Source organism: Rosa chinensis, chromosome 6, assembly GCF_002994745.2.
Source record: "Rosa chinensis cultivar Old Blush chromosome 6, RchiOBHm-V2, whole genome shotgun sequence".
NCBI classification, from domain to species: Eukaryota; Viridiplantae; Streptophyta; class Magnoliopsida; order Rosales; family Rosaceae; genus Rosa; species Rosa chinensis.
Window position 1 is genome coordinate 62,896,742 of NC_037093.1, and position 20,243 is coordinate 62,916,984.

At 40.1% G+C, this 20,243-nt stretch overlaps 3 protein-coding genes across 9 annotated transcripts; all 3 read left to right on the forward strand.

The window, feature by feature from the left end:
- Positions 1-1,569: 1,569 nt before the first annotated feature.
- On the forward strand, positions 1,570-2,364 carry LOC112172537 (chaperone protein dnaJ 11, chloroplastic). The gene has a single exon (XM_024309928.2). It carries the CDS (start codon positions 1,635-1,637, stop codon positions 2,094-2,096), a length of 462 nt encoding a protein of 153 aa, XP_024165696.1. The 5' UTR covers positions 1,570-1,634; the 3' UTR covers positions 2,097-2,364.
- Positions 2,365-11,135: 8,771 nt separating this feature from the next.
- LOC112169632 (UPF0307 protein PMI3641) lies at positions 11,136-15,222 on the forward strand. Of its 7 annotated transcripts, none has more exons than XM_040508314.1 (7): positions 11,136-11,561; positions 11,668-11,716; positions 11,826-11,877; positions 12,060-12,229; positions 12,323-12,430; positions 12,819-12,988; positions 15,195-15,222. In XM_040508314.1, exons 1-7 carry the CDS (start codon positions 11,191-11,193, stop codon positions 15,205-15,207), a joined length of 933 nt encoding a protein of 310 aa, XP_040364248.1. In that variant the 5' UTR covers positions 11,136-11,190; the 3' UTR covers positions 15,208-15,222. The 7 variants fall into 7 exon arrangements, with proteins under 7 accessions (XP_040364248.1, XP_040364249.1, XP_040364251.1 ...); XM_040508315.1 differs by lacking the exon at positions 15,195-15,222 and adding an exon at positions 13,655-13,676; XM_040508317.1 differs by lacking the exon at positions 15,195-15,222 and adding an exon at positions 13,655-13,676 and having other exon boundaries at positions 12,873-12,988.
- A 2,050-nt stretch (positions 15,223-17,272) lies between these two features.
- LOC112169631 (pathogenesis-related thaumatin-like protein 3.5) lies at positions 17,273-19,555 on the forward strand. Its single transcript, XM_024306692.2, has 3 exons — positions 17,273-17,494; positions 17,590-18,283; positions 18,992-19,555. The coding sequence occupies exons 1-3, from the start codon at positions 17,431-17,433 to the stop codon at positions 19,197-19,199; spliced, it is 966 nt and encodes a 321-aa protein (XP_024162460.1). The 5' UTR covers positions 17,273-17,430; the 3' UTR covers positions 19,200-19,555.
- The last annotated feature ends 688 nt before the right edge of the window (positions 19,556-20,243 follow it).

The following is a 20,243-nucleotide window of genomic DNA, read 5'->3' on the forward strand; positions in this document are numbered from 1 at the left end:
TACTGTGATCGGGGGATCGGAGCGCCAAAACAGGCATATTGTTTTTGAAGATCGAGAAAAATGTCAGGTCCGGTTGGGCTCACGTGGGGGACCTGCCGTTGGGGATCCATTGATGCATCCTCAAATTCCAAACTTGTCAGCTTTAGCTTTTTAAAAAAAATACATTGGTGACAGGTTCCATCACTACTCCACCGCCCATTCCATGCCGACTCGACGCGTGTCCATGTTTGTATGCTTACTCCGGTCGTTGCTAATGAAGCACTTGTCGACCATGTTAGATCTCAGATGCGAGCATTCTTAATAAATCTCGCAATAGAGTACTGTCAAATTTGACAGAAGTGACTTTGTTCCGAGCAAAAGAATTGGGAGTGTATTCCATGCACCGTCAGTGCATGAGTATTTAGAGTTATGTATGAAAAATGTCCCTAAAGAGATAGCTTCGTTTTGATCTCCTAATGACCACATATTCAGTGACTACAAAAAAAAAAAGACTTCTTAATATTATTCCGGTTTATAGTCTTTAAAAATGGATCCCACTCTAACAATTTTGTACTAACAAATATTTGTTTACGATGTCACATAACTCTTGTCGATTATTACCACACATAAGAAACCAGGACAATGTAAAGTTGAAAATTTAGTCATTTAACCAATAATATCTAGACAACATAAAATCGAATATCTGGTCATTTTAACTGCACGGATTAGATCTTTGTTTTTTTTTTGAAAGGTGTGGTTAGATCTTATGTTCATAGACAAGTTAAAATTTTGTCATCCATTGAGCCAATTCACCATAGACAAAATAGGGAGCTGTCGGTATGAAAAATCAACATTTCCTGCAAGAAAATATCGTGATATTTTTTTTCATCGAGATGCTCTAAAATGTCATATTTGGGAGAGTTGAGCTCAGTCCAAAAACAAACAGGCGGATGGACCTAACGAGTAAAGAGGGCGGGACCGGATCCACCATGTCACACCCAAGTCCAGTCCACCTCTGCTATCCAAGGATCCCCCGAGTTCATCTTATCCATATTCGTATTCGTATGTGTGTGAAATCGAAATCGAAATCGAAATCTAATATCCGCCGTTGTGGTCCACCTGTCCTACGACTCCGACTAAGCGCGTGATGTGGCTGGCCGCTTGTTTTCAGACCTTAATCCAATCCATCACCATTAATTGGCCGATGGTTTTAGCTGCTTATCCTGCGGCACGTCGGTTCTGCTCCGCATGCCCCCCGCGTCGGTCGCCCGTAGTTTACGTGTTTGCCCTGGCCCATACACCACTCTAAAACCAGCGAATCTGCCCAACTGTTTATTCAATACTTAATTAACCTCCACGTCCTTTCCCTTCTCTAATCCACCGGAACTAGCTCATAGAAATTCAATTTCTTTTTAGTCAAACAAACAAACTAAATCACAAGGTTAAGTCAATATGGCCTCGTCTTCGTGGACACCGACGTCTCGCTGAGTCAGCTTGTCCAAATGGAATGGATAAGCCCCTGGTTCGTTAACCTAACCACGGTTAACGAAACCTCCTCATTTGGGCCCTTTCTCTATAAATCACAGAGCCCCCACACCAATTTCGTCAGAAATCTCCATCCAACAAGTTTATCCAAACAACCTGAAATCCACACAATGATGTCCATTTCATCTTCGTCATTCACCGCCTCCTCATCTCTCTTTTCCGGCCGGACCCTCGTCATCGACGCTCCGAACTCGCCGTCGTCCATCAAGTACCGTCCGATGAGCATCTCGGCCTCATGCGCATCAACGGTCGACAGGCCCCGCATCCACATTGGGACAAATCCGTCCCTCTATGAAGTCCTCGGCATTCACACGGGCGCCACGTGTCAGGAAATCAAGACCGCTTACCGCAGATTGGCCAGAGTCGTGCACCCTGACGCCACCGCAGCTAACGGTCAAAGTTCCTCCGACGAGTTCATGAAGGTCCACGAGGCTTATGCCACTCTCTCCGACGCCCAAAAGCGCGCCGACTACGACCGCAGGATGCTTATCCGGCGGCCGGTGCCGATGAGCTCTTCCTTCTCAATGTCGTCGTCGACGGGAAGGAGATGGGAAACCGATCAGTGCTGGTAGCTAATTAAGCGTTAGAAAGGAAATTAACTAGACAGTTATAACAAAGCTAGTTAATCCTGGAAAATTAGATAAGCCGGCCAGCTTGTTTAGGCGCGCATGTGTGTGTACATATAGTACAATTAGCGAAGCTCCAGATCTTTGATTTGAGCTACAGGCGTAATTTTTTCAGCCTGAAATTTCATATGGGAAACTAGACTTCCCCTAATTTCGTGATGTAAGATCTCCTTTTGGATGGTGATTAATTAAGATAATTTTGTTCTTTTCTATATATCTTGTGCTAATTCTACTAAATTTACAGTAAATTTTAATTTAAGAATTTGAATTTTGAACACCGCTGTCGATTTTCCACCGGAAAACAATTAACGGCATAAATTAAGATGGGCTAGCTCCCCGCCGGTGTTATAATGCCCACTCTCTTAGTAATATTCGTGTATGATATGCCTTATTTTTGTTAATAATTTTTTATATAATACGTGACGATTTTCTTAAACTTTCTTTCATTTTTCGTATTTTAAAAGAAATTTATTATGTTGAAGTCAAAAGTATTGCACACTATTTATGTTTTTTAACATATTATTGTAAAGAATGAATAAAAAAATGAATACTTTAAAATTAAATCTTTAATAATTAATAATTAAAAATATTTTGTGAAACAGCTTAACGAATATTTGAATAATACACATATATATTCTTAACATATTATACACGTCTGGTATTTTATTGATTATGATAACTATAATTTCAATGGGTCTGATGCTTCTCTTTAACTCTCCCTCTCTCTCTCTCTCTCTCACTCTCTCTCTCTCTCCAGATTCCTGATCGATTCTTCATCTGGATTGCACTTTCATTGACTATCAAATTAGTCTCTCTACTGATTGTATCTATCCAGGTCTCTTTTGGACTACATCTGATATTGGGCTATCCAACTTTTGCTATTGATGAGTGAAGCCTCTTCCTGTCTTCCTCCAGTAAAGGAAAAGAAAAGTAATTCTTTCTCTTCCTTCTTCAATTAAGCATATTGATTCATTAACAGTGCTTATGCACTCATCGTGGTTTTCCGCTCTTGGTGCTTTGGGTACTCTTCTCTTCTCTTTTAAATTAGAACATGTTTCACACTTGAATTTGAAGTAGTTTTGTTCAGATCTAATTTTCAGATCCAATTCTCAAAATAGACGTCCTCCGTTAATCATATATATTTGGATTTCTGATTGAGATCATCTTCGCAAGTCGTCCTATCCCTTGTTTATTTTCAGTGGCTCCACACATTTGCTTGGCAAAAGTTCAGTGACTAGTCTTCATGAGGATTCAAATGATTTGCAAGTTCAGAATTGTGGGTTCTCCAACAAATGGACAAGAGTTGTTTTGTTGTGGGCAATGATCCATCTTTGGCTTTCTCTTTGCAGTATATTGGCATATTTGACACTCTTGCATTGTAGTTTTTGCCCCTTGACATTTTTTCCTCAAATTATTTTATTACTATCAAGATTTTATGCGTTATTTTAGATGAACATTTCATGTTCTACACCTTTTTTTTGTTGGAGTGGTGTTCGATTGTGGGTATTTTTATATTTTTGTTTGTCAATTTTTATATTTGACTACCAATTTGTATGTGCTTCAGGTTTTGTATATACTTTGTCTTCTGTTCTAGTTTTTCTCTTGGATATTTAGGCATTCTTCTTGCCTCTACAGTTTCTTTGGTTTGGAATTGCCTTTGTTTTGTTATTCCCAGGACATATTGGTCTACTGTTTCTAATGACTTTTTTACTTTTCTTTGCATGGTGCATTGGTGAAATATGAGGAAATGAGATGGCCGAGTTCATCGATTAGAGAATGTTGCTGTGGAAATGGTATTGGGATGGCAGGAGCGGTTGCAAGCAGTTTCTTTTAGAATATATGTTGGTAGTTTTGACACTGGATAAGGTGGTTGTTACCTTATCTGATGATATTGGATAAGTTGGTTATCACATCTTATCTAAAGATTAAGGTATATTTTCTGGGCTCAAGTTGCTTTGGCCCATGTTTTATTTGTCGTTGTACTATTTGGTTCTCATGATTGAAATTGGGCAGCTCAACTTCAAATTTTTTAAGTTGATGCTTATGATTTTCAATTTTCATGGGCACCATGTGATGTACTATCAATATTGAGGTTTAACCTCGGTGCAATAAAACTTTATGTTCTAACAAAAAAAAAAAAAATTAAATACTTATTACTCTCTGTACTTTGCTCTCAATAACAGTTTAGTCCCTCACATTTTAAATTAAACAATTTAGTCCTTATTCTCTTAAATTCTCACATAACAAATCCAAGAGGACTATTATACCCCTCACCTTCTTTCTTTTTTTAATTAATTTTTTTCTCTTCTTTTTTATTTATTTTTTCTGCCTCTCTCTCTTTCTTTCTCTCGTCTAGGGATTTGAGATTCTCCGCCATGCCCTCCACGACTCTCCGGCGACTTCTGTAGCTCCCTGCTCTAGTTTCCCAACTCCAGCTCTGACCAACCCGGCGCCGATCCCATTTCTAACCAGCCAACCTCCACTGAGCTCCACTCCCAGCCCGCCACTCAAACACCCAATCTCTCAACCTCTTCTACCTCTTCTGCTTCTCTATCTGTAAAAACGAGAGAGAGAGAGAGAGAGAGAGAGAGAGAGAGAGAGAGAGAGAGAGAGAGAGAGAGAGAGAGAGAGTACACAATCAATCGAAGCCAGCAATTTAAGAAATTAATGGAAACTAAATGAAAATGATTAGATAGTGAAAAAATTATAACATACCGCTTCTGGGCTTAGCAACAGCCTTAACAACCAGAGTTGCTTTATTCTCCTCTTCGACCGGAAACGGAACCTCATCAATGGCTTGCACTGAAATCTGACCATCCGTATAGATATACAGGTAAAAAAGATACGTCGTCGAACTAGAGAAGGACCCAGCGTCGTAATTGGGTATAACAGGTGGGGCTTCGTCGGGTACTACCGGTGCGGGTTTCTTTAGTCGGTGGTTTCTCGGGTCCACTTCTGGATCGCGTTGTCGGGTCGGACAACCTTTGCAGAATCCATAGCTTTGTTGCTGGAGTCTTTGTGGGACAAGTGGAGATGCTCGTTTTTACAGAGCCGGAGGCGAGAGAAGTAGGGAAAAAAAAAGAGAGAAAAATTAGAGAGAGAGAGAGAGAGAGAGAGAGAGAGAGAGAGAGAAAAGGAAATGAGGGGTAAAATAGTCATTTTAGGCATATTGTGTGAGAATTTGGACTTATTGTGTGAGAATTAAAGAGAATAAGGACTAACATGTTTAATTTTAAAATTTTAGACTTAACTGTTTTACTGGGCAAAGTATAAGGAGTAACAAGTATTTAGTCAAAAAAAAAAATTAGAAATTACACACAAGTATCATTCCGAAACTTTAATTAGACATAAGGCCACTTAAATTTTTTTGTACACATAGGGCCACTTGAGGCTACAATACAACATATTTTTTATTTTACTTTACCAATTTTGCCCTTAGCCCAAAATCATATCAAAATATATGTCTCTCGAAATGAAAATCAGATTTTTCTCTCTCTCTCTCTCTCTCTCTCTCTCTCTCTCTCTCTCTCTCTCTCTCTCTCTCTCTCTCCGACGAGCTCGTTCGCTTCTTACCGTCGAATAACCTCTCTGACGTCGGAAGCTCTCCCTCAGTGGCAATCGACTATTGCGTAGTGAAGCTCAGCGCTGGCCGGATGACTTCGACGGAGAGACAAACCTTGTTGTAGATCTGAGCGAAACGAGACGGCATCGTTTCACCATCTCCTCATCTTTCTTCCACATTTTCTCCGATCTTGACGCTGATTCAAAGCATATCGGAGAAATCAAATCAGTCACCGGAGGGAATGGCTTCATCGACCCAGGTCAGAGTTTCCTCAATCTTCCGCCACGACCAGATTGTCATCCTTATAGTCCACAAGATCTGATATGTGAGCGCGGGTCATGGATCTGGTATGCGAGTTAAGGTCAAAGCATAATCAGATCGGCTAGATATGAGAGTCAAAGCGCGAGTGAGAGAGAGAGAGGGAGAGACCTGGTATTCGTGGATTTTGAGGCGGCAGAGCTGTTGCTGCTGCCATTTTTCGGAGATGGAGAGAGAGTAAGAAGTGAGGTGCTTGAGTAATCATTTCACCATTGTTCGGAGCTCTGAGAGACCTAGGCCAACAACAACTACCACTGAGATATAGAGAGAGGGAGAGACTGCGTTTGCCGGAAGCAGAGACTCCAATTCCGATTTCTCTTACGATGACGGCGGCGGCATCTCTGATGAAGGCTCTAATCCTGATTATAACATGTCGTCAAATTCGGTAAGATTATGTTGTATATCTATACTTGTTAATTGCGAATTTTTGCTATGTTTACAATGTGTGGAACGGTGATGAGGTTTTGATTTCAGCTTGGCCTGTGAGGTTTGAAGTGTTAGTTAATTGTTAATTGAGTTGGTTCAGTTTTACAAAGTGTGAAGTGTGAACAGGTTTTGTATATATAGCTTGTGATTTAATCTAAGCAATTACTATAATTGTATGATTGTTTTGCTCAAAATTTGCAGAATCTGAGACTTTTTATTTTATTTTAATGCCAATCTAGGACTTGTTAATCATTGTTTTGATTATTCTTTATGTGATGAAACTTGGTTGTTTTGCTCGAAATACATGATCAATCAGTAGCAGCAGCATTAACAATGGCTTTATCTCCATGCCAAGAGTACTAGTTAGTTTGCTGAGTTTGATGAATGATGCTAAAGCTGAGTTGGTTATCATATCATCTACCTATAACAAAGGCAAAGCATTAAGTGAGAGATGGTGATGCCATTAATCAAGGAACATATTAATAAATCTATTGGACCTCATAACCATATAGCAATTGAGTAGTGCCTGCTACCTAGCTGTAGTTGAGCTTTATTATTAGACCTCCCTCAAAAGTTTGAATGCAGTATGTAATTTTCTAATTAATTTAAGTGGACTTTATACATTATGTAGATAATAACCTTGAGATTAGGCATGTTAAGATGTCAATGGTCATTAGAATCCGTAGAAGCATTTGTGTTTTGAAATATCAAGCATGTATAATCAGCTAGTTTTATGCAATCAGTTTCTATGTCAGTAGCTTTTCATTACTAATCCAGTAGCTTTGTACACGTGTGATAGTAGTTTTTTGTACCTATGTCAGTAGCTTTTTATTATTACTCCAATAACTTTGTACATGTTTTATAGTAGCTTTCTGTACTTAGGTCAGTAGCTTTTTATTACTGGTCCAATAGCTTTGTACGTGTGCTATAGTAGCTTTTTATACCTATGTCAGTAGCTTTTTAGATTGCTTATTTTTTTATTATCTAGTTGATAAAGAGTGCCACGTTTGGGGCGCAGCAGTACATTGTTGTTTTTAATTTTCATTTTAAATACTAATATTTTGTTGTATCTTTGTTCTTGCAGAATTTGTCCCCTTTGCATTTGTAGAAGTAGATTTCGAAAAACATATGAATTTGGATATTGAAGCCTCCATTGATCAAGAGATCATTCGGCCAACCAATAAATGTAGAAATGATTCTCGTGTTGAAGGTGGCAAAATTATGCATATAGGTTTAGAGCATCACCATTGAAAAAATGACAGTAGCATACTAGCATTACAACATTGACAATAGCCTTGTACAACTATTGTAATAGATTTTCACAACTATTGTAGTTGCTTTTTACAACTATGGAAGTAGCTTTTTACAACTATGGAAGTAGCTTTTTACATAGTTATATCATTGTTTGAACCTTGCATACTTTTCGTATTATTGAATGTGTTTTTATTTCTCAATTGCAGTAGTATTTTTATCTTACCTAGATTATTTACATTTCCACAGCTTTGTTAGTTTATGAGAATAGTTTTCTCAGTCTCTTGGAGTAGCTTTTGTTCTACTTAGTAGCAATTTTTGTTTTGCTTGGTTATTTATTTTGGCGTTGATGAGAGTAACCTTTGGTGATAGTGAGAGTGTTATTATTACTGGTGAGAGTAGTTTTTTAGTATAGGTAATAGTAGCTTTTATTGGTGGGGATAGTAGCTCTTGGTTTTGTAAAGCGTAGCTTTTGTTGGTGACAGTAGATTTTGTTGCTGATGACAGTACTATTGTTACCTCGTCAGAGGTTACCGGAAATTTCATCAGAGTAGTTTTTGTTGCTAGTGACAGCAACTTTTGTTAGTGACAGTAGCTTTTGTTATTGGTGATAGTAGCTTTTGTGACCTCACCGGAGATTGTCGGAAATTTCACCAGAGTAGCTTTTGTTGCTTGTGACAGTAGTTTTTGGTGTTAGTGACAGTAGTTTTTATGGTAGCCGAAGTTCGCCGGAGACCAGCAGGAAATTGGCTAGAGGTCGACCGGAGACCCATCAGAGTTGGCCAGAGGTCAGCCGGAGTTGACTGGAGACCTCGTCGGAGGGGAGAGAGAGAATGGTTGTTGACTTTTTGCTCTAGTGACATTTATGTAAATATGTTGGTTTTTATATCTAAAATATAACACCATTTTAAATTTAATTGGTGGCCTTACAGCTAAAAAAAAATCAAAGATGCACTTATACGTAATTTACTAAAAAAAAGGTATGATATAGGGATGACAAAAATCCCCAGCGGGGCGGAGCTTCATTGGATACCCGCCCTTAATAGGGGGAGAATTCGGGGACAAATGGGGATCCTCAATCCCCGCTATCTAAGATTGGGGATGGGGCGGGGATGATATTGTGATCCTCATCCCCAAACCCGCCCCAATAATATATACATATATTTAACTTATATATATTTTAATTTATTTTTTATAATATAAATCATAAATATATACATTTACTACTTTACTTTAATGGCTACACTTTTACTTTAATAATGTTTTAAATTTTGCACTCACTAAATTATGATTTATGAATTTAATCATGTTCTAAATTTATTTGTGGACTAATTTCACTTTGCCTCCTCCAACTTTGGGTCGAAAATCATGTTAGTCCCTGATCTTTTTTTTAATCAAGTATACCCCTGTACTTCCGAAATTCATCTTCCGTACCCAATCCATCTAAATGAGCCGTCAAATGGTGATGTGGCACCGACAAGCAGACCCACTTTTCAGTCTTTCAATCCATAAGAAGGGCAAAATGGGCATTGCCACCCTTCCTGATGAAATCAATCCATTTTTGCTTATGGGTTTCTGTATGAGAGCTCGAGCCGCTCCTCCACCACACTTCTCTAAGCACCACCGCGACTCACCTCCACCACCATCACACTCCCTGGTCTCCAACGAGTCAAAACCAGAATTGATTTGGACACCCACATCTAACTTCTCTCAAATATTTCTCAACCAATTCGTTATTGTGTTCTAATCCCTTCTGATCTTCTTTTTGTTTTTGAGATGGGTACCAGAAAGAAGAAAATTGACAGAGTAAAGAACTACCAGTCATCCCAAAATGAAGTCTCTGCCATTTCACTTGTTTCATCCTTTTCCAACTTCTCCTTAACATCCTTCAACATTCTAACACAGAAATACCAGAAGCATATGGAAATCTATAAACTTTACTGAGAACTCAAACCAAAAAGAATTTCAGATAAACCCATGTACGAATAATAAGGAAAGATGAAAACTTTGACAAGAAATGTGAGATTAAACGAACCATAGTACCATACCTCTCGCATTCCTCCTTACGAGCAACCAATCTGGTAGCTACTTCCGTTTCTTGTTTCATCACTTCTTTGGTAAGATGTTGGAAATAGCTACTTCCACCACCACAACAGAATCTGACTTCTCCACCACCACCGCCATCCTCCACGCCATCCTTCTTCCGAATCTCATCCATAAGCTCCATCTCTTTAAGCCCAGATATTGCTAGTTAATGGATTTTCACAATCCAGATAAAGCAAATATCCCAATTAAAACCAAAAATTGGAGCTTTACCGATTCATCTTGCGAGGCAGCGACGGCTACAATTGGCCGGCACCACAACCTCCGTCGGTGCAGAGACAGCAAGCCACAACAGCCGAGCCCTTTCGAAACCGCAATCGGAGCTCCTCCATAACAGCAAGCACCGCCGAATTGATCGAATCGCCGAGAACACAGCGAGCGGGGTCGCCGCCGCCGCCACTGCCTTCTTGAAGCGAGAGCTTTGGGAGTATGCTCTGGGGTGCGAGGCTTGGGTTTTTGCTTCAGTTTCACGGGGAAGGTCTTGGAGATTCGATCTGGGTATTTAGTGATTGAAGAACTTGATTGAAGCACTCGAGGCTGCGAAGGAGGAGGCAAAGGTGAAGGCTGAGGAAGAAGCAAAATTGAAAGCAGAGAAGGAAGCAAAGGAGAAATATGAGCTGAAGGAAGATTATTTGAAGAAGTTAGAAAGAATGTGTTAAGATGGAGATGGGTTTAGGTGATCGGGTTGGGAAGAAGATGGAGATTGTGATTTTTTTTATTTTTTTTTTGGTGAATTAAGCCCAAAGGTTATTTAGGGAATTTAACCATTTATGTGGGTCCGGACGCAAAAAATGTGTCAGCCAGTCTGTGCCACATCACCATTTGACAGCACATTTAGACGGATTGGGCACGGAAGATGAATTTCGGAAGTGCAGGGGTATACTTGATTAAAAAAAAAGATCAGGGACTAACATGATTTTCGACCCAAAGTTGGAGGAGGCAAAGTGAAATTAGTTCTTTATTTGTTGTAGATGTTGATTTTTAAAAAGGCAATATAAGAAAAAATTATTTTATTAATTAAATTCTTATTGGGGATTTGGGGCGGGTTTGGAGGCTTAGTTCCCAGTGGGGATGAGAACGGGGAATCCCCAATATATTTTTATTGGGGATTGGGGCGGGGATGGGGGAGCGAATGACCCTGGGGATGGAGATGGTATTGTGGTTCCCATCCTCAAACTGCCCCATTGCCATCCCCAGTCTGATAGCTCTCCGTAGGAATACGATTGACCCTATATGCAGCCCATGCAACTATGGGCCCGTTTGAAAGCCCAATTAAAACAATAGAGAAAACACAGCCGCGCTCTGGTTCCTAAATTCATACACGCAAAAAAAAAAACAGATAGAGGAAACAGAGGGGTGACTAGAGAGAGATATACTGGGATGGCTCAACTGGGAAGACTGCTGGTAAGGCAATGCCCCGCGTTGCAGCACCGCTGCTGCTCCTGCGTCACACTCAATCATCTCTTCTTCTCAACCTCACTTCCACTAAGCACAAACCCTAATTCCCGCCGCTCTTCTTCCCCGGTAATCTACTTAGCTACTCGCGGCGTCCATAAACTAGTCCGCGGACTCCGACCGCGCGACGCTCCTCCGGCGCCGTCCGATCTCGACCGTAACAGCAGCGGTTCCGATTCGGAGTCGTCGATTACATATAAGAGCCGCAACGCCTTGAAACGCGACGCTCGGCGAGCCGTCCGGTGGGCTATGGACCTCGCGTCCTTCTCCACACCTCAGCTCAAATTGATTATCAGGTAGGGCTTGAAATTGTGATTCTCTCTGTTAATTTTGATTGTTCGAATTAGCTATTTTAGTGTGGATTTTAGTTTCTAAGTTGCTGAGTTTTGTTGGAAATGGTAGAGTGGCTTCTCTGGACCAAGACGTATTGGATGCTGTTATGTTAGTGAAGGTGCCACCACTGTAACTGAACTTTGTGGTTAGTTTATTCTATAATGTAGAAATGAGTTTCGGTTAGTCATTTCATGATTTTAGCTAAGGTGTTTGTGCTATTGCCGCAGAGATTTGGGAATGATGTGCGAGAAGGAAAGCGAAGGCAGTTCAATTATATTGGTAAGAATGGAACTTCTTTCTGTTATGGTTATTTACGAAGCTAGAGTTCCGAGTTCGCAACAGTTAGTCTCAAGTGTGATTATGTTTATCAGAATATTAAATGTTCTTCTTAATTACATAGCTGGAATCTACTTCATTTGGATCATTTTTCGTATGTTCTTATTTTTTGCATTTGTGTTTAGCAAAATTGCTACGAGATGCGGACCCTGAGTTGATGGATGCTTTGATTCGCGCTACAAAAGACTGCGACCAAAAGAAGTTGCAAGATTTATGTGGTTCGGAGGTGTTGAGCATTGACGATGAGGAAGAAGAAGAAGAAGAAGCTGAAGAATCTGATAACGAGGAAGAAGAGGTATGCTAAATTTAGTTTGGTCGAAACTCTATGAGTTTAGTGGTTTGCAGAAATAGTTCATCTTATTAGTTGAGCTTTCATCCTTGGTTGCAGGGTTCTCACATTGATGTAGCAACCAGATGGGTTGAGGGTATGATCAATAAGGACACTAATATCACCAATGAAGTTTATTCAATTTCAAATGTTGAGTTTGACCGTCAGGTGAGTGGAATGGCATCTCCACAACCTTGTCTTTAATATCAAGTAAATGTAATTACAAACTCAGGTGAAAGATTGTTACCATCTGCATATGTTTTGGGGTTTCTGTTGTATATGGGAGGTGGTTATTATGCAATTTCGTTCCGTACCTTTTTTATAGTCATAATATGGGAACCGAAAAGGGTTTGCAGTTCCATTTACAGCTAGGCTACTTTCTTGTTCATTTTTTACTCCTACCTTATAATAGTGAGAGGTGTAGTTGAGTGAGATTGTTGATTTTCCACCAAGTCCAAGCATGGAGGGCAATTAGCATGCACTCAAACCACCAGCTTGTGTTGTGTACTTGGAACCCCAGCCCATAAGCCTCATTCAAATGTTCTCACTGGAACAGGAAGCATTGCATTCTGTATCTTGGCTGTTTGCTAATGTCAGCCTCACATTACAGGAATTGCGGAAACTGATCCGGAAAGTACATTCAGCTTTGGAACGCTCAAGCAATTCTGAGGAAAATAAGGAAAAGATTGATGAAGCGGTAGTGGGTGCCAAAAAATCACTCACCAGGTTCCTACGTGCCCTTGCTAAAAGTAGCCTAATGATTACTCTATAATGTATAAATTTGTATCATTATTTTCTAGTCAATACATTATAATCTTGAATAATTTGAAGCATGCATTTGTTTTTCCTGAGTTCATGGTGTTGAGTCTCAATAATTCAAGTATCTCGTACCGGGTAAGTAAATCTAGTGACTAGTTGGTCACCATGGGCAAAGGGGTTGAAGTTCATATGTTGTGAGTTTGATGCCAACAGTGTTATTCATTGCCTGCAAATAAGAATTTCTCCGTACTATGTGTGCCTGTATCTCATATGTTACTTCTGGTTGATACTTTTTCTTAATGTCCAGTATATTAATTGGAAAAAAGATGAACTTGTAGTCTTAGTTCAGGTTGGCTCTACCAGTCTACCTTGTAGCCTATTTGTAGTTTATTTCAGTTTACAAAAAGAGTTAATCTCAAGTCTTTATAATTGAATTGTTGGCCCAAACAAAGAGGATTAAGAAAAGGTTTGAAGGATTTCTTTAAATTTTTTGATAGACTGGATAGGCCTGGACCTACTCATTCAACCCAATTAAGAAATAAGTAGTATGAAAAGGATTGCTTGCTTAGAGTGGGCATGGTCTTTTAATGTAGTCAAAGATAAGATTGCTTAAAGTTCCTTGTTTGTTTACAGCATATAGGGCTTGGCTGTGCCACAGAGTAACCTGCAAATTGGGCTTCCTTTTTTTGTTGTTTTTCCTCATTACCTTTTAAGCTTGTTTAGATAAGTCCCATTTTGTTCTGTATGGGTCTTAAAGTTCTGAACAAGTATAGGGTGCTTGTTTACACATATATGAATTGCTTTGGTCATTACTGATTAAGTGGTTGATGAGAAAGGGAGGGGGAAATGGTGGAAAGACAAAAACTGCTAGTCAGGTCAGCCACGGGGATAATACAAATTGTAAGCTAAGCTCCAAGTGACAGTGCTAATGGGACAGTAACAGATTTGTCATGGTAGACAACAAAAAAGTTGGGTGTCATCTAAATTAGCAATTGTGCATCGCAATAATGATGTTTTGTGTAACCAACTTCCCATGCTTTTTGCATCAGCTGATTTGATTTATTATTTGAGCATTTATCTGAAAGTTGTTTGCAAGTTGTTATCATACTCACGTAACAAATTGATTATAAAGCCATTATTTCTTGTAATCAACTAATGTTGTATGATTAATTATTCTTATACCCGATTGAACTGTGTGAACTAGATCCTGAGAAAGGATTTTATTCTCTTATTGGCATTGTCACACTGAAAATCTACTTATGACTTGACTCTTTTGGCTCGATATATGGAGTTTGAATATGTAGGCACATCCGTTATCTGTATGTTGATTTCAATATAATTTCTCGTTTAATCACCTGTAGTCCCTCTTCAAAGTTCTATCCATTCTTCCCCGACCAAGAGACCCTTCCTGTAGTGTTTCTTGTAGTGTTCAAAGTAATTACCAATTTGACTGACTGAGTTGTACAAGAACTTCACTTGCAAATGCAAAGGAAGTTGTGGTAGTTTGACATGCATGTATTCATATTTGATACATAACTTGATAACCCGATCTTTTAAGCTTATATGAAGATATTTTAGTGTCATTTTCCCGCTATTTGGGGAACCAGCTGGCCTGGCACAGCTACTTTTTGATTGTAATCAATGATATGGAAAGGAAGAATGTTTTGTGACGAAACTGAATTTGATATCCTGTGGTGGTCCATATGGAGAGTGATGGAGTTGAGACTCTTCATACCTCTGGTATTTGAGTTGTTTCCATCAACGAAATCAAAGAAAACATAGATTTGGCTTCCATTTTAGACTTTAGAGGATTTCAGACCGTTAAGGTTTAGGTCTTCAATTTTAGGAGAAAATCTGGGTCTCATTGTGTCCTTGTATGCGATTCGCATTTGAATTTGACTCTACTGAACTATGTTGCACGGGACACCAGAGAGCAGTACGTGGGGGACAATGGGATGAGACAAGTGACATGCCTTTGTGGCAATACGACGAGAAGAGTAATACAATACTTAGCGCTAAAACGAATCATGAATTAATTATGTTTATCACGTGATGTCATATTATTTAGTTATTCACTCACAGCTCTAGCCTATCCACGTTTCGCATTAGATGGTAGATACGAACGTAAACTATTATCACATCATTTTTTAACAATTTTTTTTTTCAAGTACAGATATCACTTGTAGTTGTGAGCAGTGTGTGAAGAGAATAGAGTAAACTAAGCTGCTGCCTCATGCAATTTGGTTTATAGTCGAATCTGTTGGGAAAAAAAAAATGAAGGTAAGTAGCCTTCTAGGTTAATTTGTGGATCTTCATGACTGAGTATTTGCTTCTGTCCCTTTTGTTGTTCCTGAATTGCAATCAAAATAAATCAATGATGTTGCAACTAGTTCAACTAGTCTATGGTGGTGGCTGCTAAGCCTGTGACTTGGTAGATAATGGATCATATTATTTTACTTGATCGAGATTGGTATTTGATAAGTTGAGACATTTTAAAAGGGGAAAAAATCTTATTCAGATTAAGAAATGTCGAGTAGTTGTTTTCTGGTGTAACCACATTTCAGGAACAAGTTCTACTTGTTTGAATATTCTTAAGCAGTTGGATAAATAATCATATGTGGGTTTTCAGGCACAGTCGGGGAAGTTGAATCTAACCTTAACTATATTTTCTTGCTGTTCTACATACCTTGTTTATTATAGTAACTGGTCAACTAAGCAGAAGAATTTTGGTGGTATTGTTGACCTTGCTAAGAATTAACCAGTAGCAAGCAAAATGTACAAGAAACGTGTGCTAATTGCCATAGAAAACGCAAAAGCCCAAAAAGACTGCTGAGGCTGCTAGCCGCAATTGTCATACTTCAATTCCGGCCGCCGTACTATTCACATAAGAGAAGCCTAGTGACTACAATCTGAAAAATGTGTTTCAACATGAAATTAAATAAGAGACACGTATTCCGGGCGAATAGCGTCATGCTATTTTGCTGATAAATGTGATGTGGTTCAAGAAATGAGAATGGTGAGTAGAGTTTCTAACTACTGACCATGTACTTTCATTACCCTTTGTATATGCTTTCTGTTGAATTGCAATTTCGGGGCTTTGATTCGCCTTGAATTAGAAGTGTCGTTCAGGACAAGTTTACACTTGACAGCTTCATATTTGTGTAATTGATCAAAGTCCCTTTCAAGCGAAAAAGCCAGTCGGGAGTCGCAAGTTTCATAACTTGTTTGTGTTGGTTGGACACTTGTGTCAGATTTTTCATGGTCATGGCGTACACGATCAATATTGTGTTCTTGTCTAGATATCATCAGATATTTTTAGGCTATGTTAACAATGACTCGTATCAGTTGGAGCATTTCACATGCGCCGAATGAGTTTATCTTGGGCTTAGGAAGCCTTTGGGTTCCCCTTGACAAAGTCAAAAAAAAACAATGACTCGTATCAAAAAAAAAAAAAAAAGACTCGTATTTGAGGTTTAGAATTGCTTCCTTCCTACATATGAATGATATGATGCTATAACCATATTAACTGATGACTGGACCACATAAAATAAATGCTGCGTTAGTCGGTTGGAAGTTCCTGTGCAAACCCCTTTTATTTCGGATAAAAATGTTGATCCTCACCATTTTTGTGAATTCTCAATTGTTGTATAAAAAAAAAAAGGAAAAAAAAGTGTTGTAATATGATTTAAAAATGGAACGGAAGACCTTACGCCTCGTGTCTTATGGGAGTGCCTAATGGTTTTACACATTTACTTGCTTGTGAAGTTAGGCTATTTAGAATCGGAGTACTTGCTTGTGAAAGGCTATTTAGAATTGGAGGCTAATATTCCTAGGGGCTGGTTAGTACCTTCGCTGAAAATAGTTGAGATGTGTAAGCCCTGTTTTTCAAATAATGGAAGAACAAAACTACAAAAGTGTCAATGTTGATGAGAAAAAGAACTAAGAGAAATTCTGTTTTCTTTTCAATATGAATCGAGATATTTTCTCATTTTTACATCTTAATCTGCATATCAAACGAGGCTTTAATCTAACATACCGACTACGCAAAACATGTAACTTTTCTCAATACAACCGCCGTGCTGCTAGGCGCGAAGCGGTGAAACCATCTTGGACTCTGGCTGCTGCTATAACTGTTCTGACCAAAATAACCTTGCGGCTAGGGGGAGGTAACTGACTTGATTAATTGTGGTGAAAGATTTGGGCCCTCACCAAAATCCGAGACTCTTCCGTTATAAATACACAATCCTAAGAACCTCTCACCTCCCCTCTGCCCTCAAGGACTCCGCACATTGCTGCAGCAACTGAAGGACACCACCCACCACCACTTGACATTTCATCCCACCATCCACCATCCTCCTCCTCCTCCTCCATTCTCGATCGATCACCAGCTAGCTACCAGCAGAGCTCAAATGGCTCCTCCATTAACACCCTTCTCGCTCTCTCTATTAACCCTTCTCGGTCTATTAACATCAGGTAAATCCATCTCTCTCTTCTCTTCTCTGTGTACAAACCATTTCCAATTTCCGTCGATCGACAGTAACCTTAATCACATTTTAATTCCGTTACAGGGGCGCTGTCAACGACATTCACAATGGTAAACAAATGCGAGTACACAGTGTGGCCGGGCATTCTCTCCAACGCCGGCATTCCGCCTCTTCCGACCACCGGCTTCGCCCTCCAGAAAAGCGAGACTAAGACCCTAACCGCCCCCGCCTCCTGGGGCGGCCGCTTCTGGGGCCGAACCCTCTGCACCCACGACTCCACCGGAAAATTCTCCTGCGTCACAGGCGATTGCGGCTCCGGAAAGCTAGAATGCTCCGGAAGCGGCGCTGCCCCTCCCGCAACTCTCGCCGAGTTCACCTTAGACGGTGACGGCGGCCTTGACTTCTTTGACGTCAGCCTCGTCGACGGTTACAACCTCCCTATGCTGGTGGTTCCCCAGGGTGGGACCGGCACAAATTGTACCAACACCGGCTGCGTGGTCGACCTTAACGGCGTTTGTCCCTCGGAGCTCAAGGTGACTAGCGCTGCCGGAAGCGAAGGCGTCGCGTGCAAGAGCGCGTGCGAGGCGTTTCAGCAGCCGCAGTACTGTTGCAGCGGCGCGTACGCTACACCCGACACGTGCAAGCCTTCTTCCTACTCGCAAATATTCAAGAACGCGTGCCCTCACGCGTACAGTTACGCATACGACGATAAGACCAGCACCTTCACATGCGCCAATGCCGATTACACCATTACCTTCTGTCCCTCTCCGAACACCAGGTGAAATTTACACAAATATCCCTATTCACTCCACAGTTAAAAAGGGTACTTTTTTGTCCGGAGAAAAAAAGCCTGTCAATATGAACGTTAGAAGGGGATGATATTTTCTTCACTTTTTGTCCCGTTACGGCCGGCTTAAGTGCATGCAGAAAGGTCCCGTTAGTGCATAGTGAAATGGGCATTTTAGTAATTTTGTAAAAGTCTGTAGAACTGCTCTAAACCCTTATAGAGCCGTTGGATTAGCCACCATTTGCGGAATCGTTTAGCACAGTTTTTCAGGTAGTTGATTGATTAAGATCGAATTTAGTAGTAGCTGGTTAATTAAGCAGTTGATGCGAAACAAATAATCAATAGCTGTTAGATCAGTCACTTTTTTGGGGGGCAGAACGTTAGCCAATCTTTCAAGTAGGTCATTGATTTAAGATTTAAGTAGTGGCCGGTCTTAATAATGGTAGGGGAAGCTGTGCCATGGGTCAAAGCATTCCATGTGATCTCCAATACAGAAGCTAAATATTTATTTTGCAAACAACGATGCATATCCCCACACGCTAAAAACGCAGATCCCTATGCTTTCAGAATGTAGAGATATTTGATTCTCTCTTTTCAGTGCTGCACACACACACACCAAACGAACCCATTATTTTCTGCAACGGGTCAATTATAACGGTCAAATTTACTGAACGTTCATTGTCATTTTGTTATTTACAGTCAGAAAGCTTCACAAGGGCAAAGCACCCAGCCGGCTCAGACCAGCAACTCGCCGGAGATAAACAGTACAATGGTGTATGAAGGCTCCGATGACGGAAGCGAAGCATGGTCGTCGTCCACTTCCGTCCACGTGTTCTCATCACATGCAGCCGCGGCAGCCGTCAGCGTCACGGTGGCTGTTTGGCAGTTGTGGCAGCACCTCTTCTAACTTGTTTAGATGGCCGGTTTTGGGACGTGGTCCCCCGCAACTCTTTTGGGTCTAGGCAATGGGCCATGTGATATTGGGTCCCACATTGTGCCCGTCTGACGCGGATTCGAGTCAGGCAGGATGGGTAAAGCCCACCCACCCGGCAGCTACTACTGGTTAATACGAGGCGGACGGGGGATGTCGTTGTCTATTTGCCTCTAAAAGCCAAAAGCCGATTGACACTGAAATTTGGAGCCACAGCTTTTAGGTCGAGTATTAGGGAATATATTCTTTATTTATTTACCATGTCATTCCAAATAATCTTTTACATTAAATGGAGGGTCAGGATTCATTTTTATGTTGGAGATTTTTACTGACACATATCGTTAAGCTAACTAAACCACCCTAATTTGGAACAAAGACACTTTTTTTCTCTTGTAATTTTGTCTACAAAATGCTTGGTTTCTTATACTAATTCAATTTGGCAGCGTATAAAGCATGAATGGAAGAATAATTCATGTGATATAATTTAGATGATCTTAATGCGCTAGATAATGTAAACAAGTATTGGAATGTTCAAGGCGTGGAGGATGATGCTCCCCTTGCGATGACTTTAATCAATGAGCGGTTAAGTACACATCACGGACCACTGTTCATTGAATGACTTAATTAAAACTTTTATCGACCATCCTCGTCATTAGTTTCTCAATCAACTATAGTTTTTAGGTTGCAAAAAAAAACCTAATTCTCGATCAGTGTATTACTCAATTTATTAAGTATTCGAATTTCTCATTCTCAATCAGTTTCTCACATAACTAACTAAAATTTTGAAGTTTTAAGAAATTTGTAGTCTGAATTACTATTTGTTTACGTTTGCATTTCTTTACTGCTCGACACAAGCATGTTCGGTCATGAATCATATATGATAGAGACAACTACAATGTCATGTGAGGAGACATAATCATTGTAACGTTATTCGGTACTAATTGACTAAGCACGTAGATTTTGCATAAACATCATAGCTATTAGCTAACAAAGCCATGGTGAGATGGTCCCATCCCATGC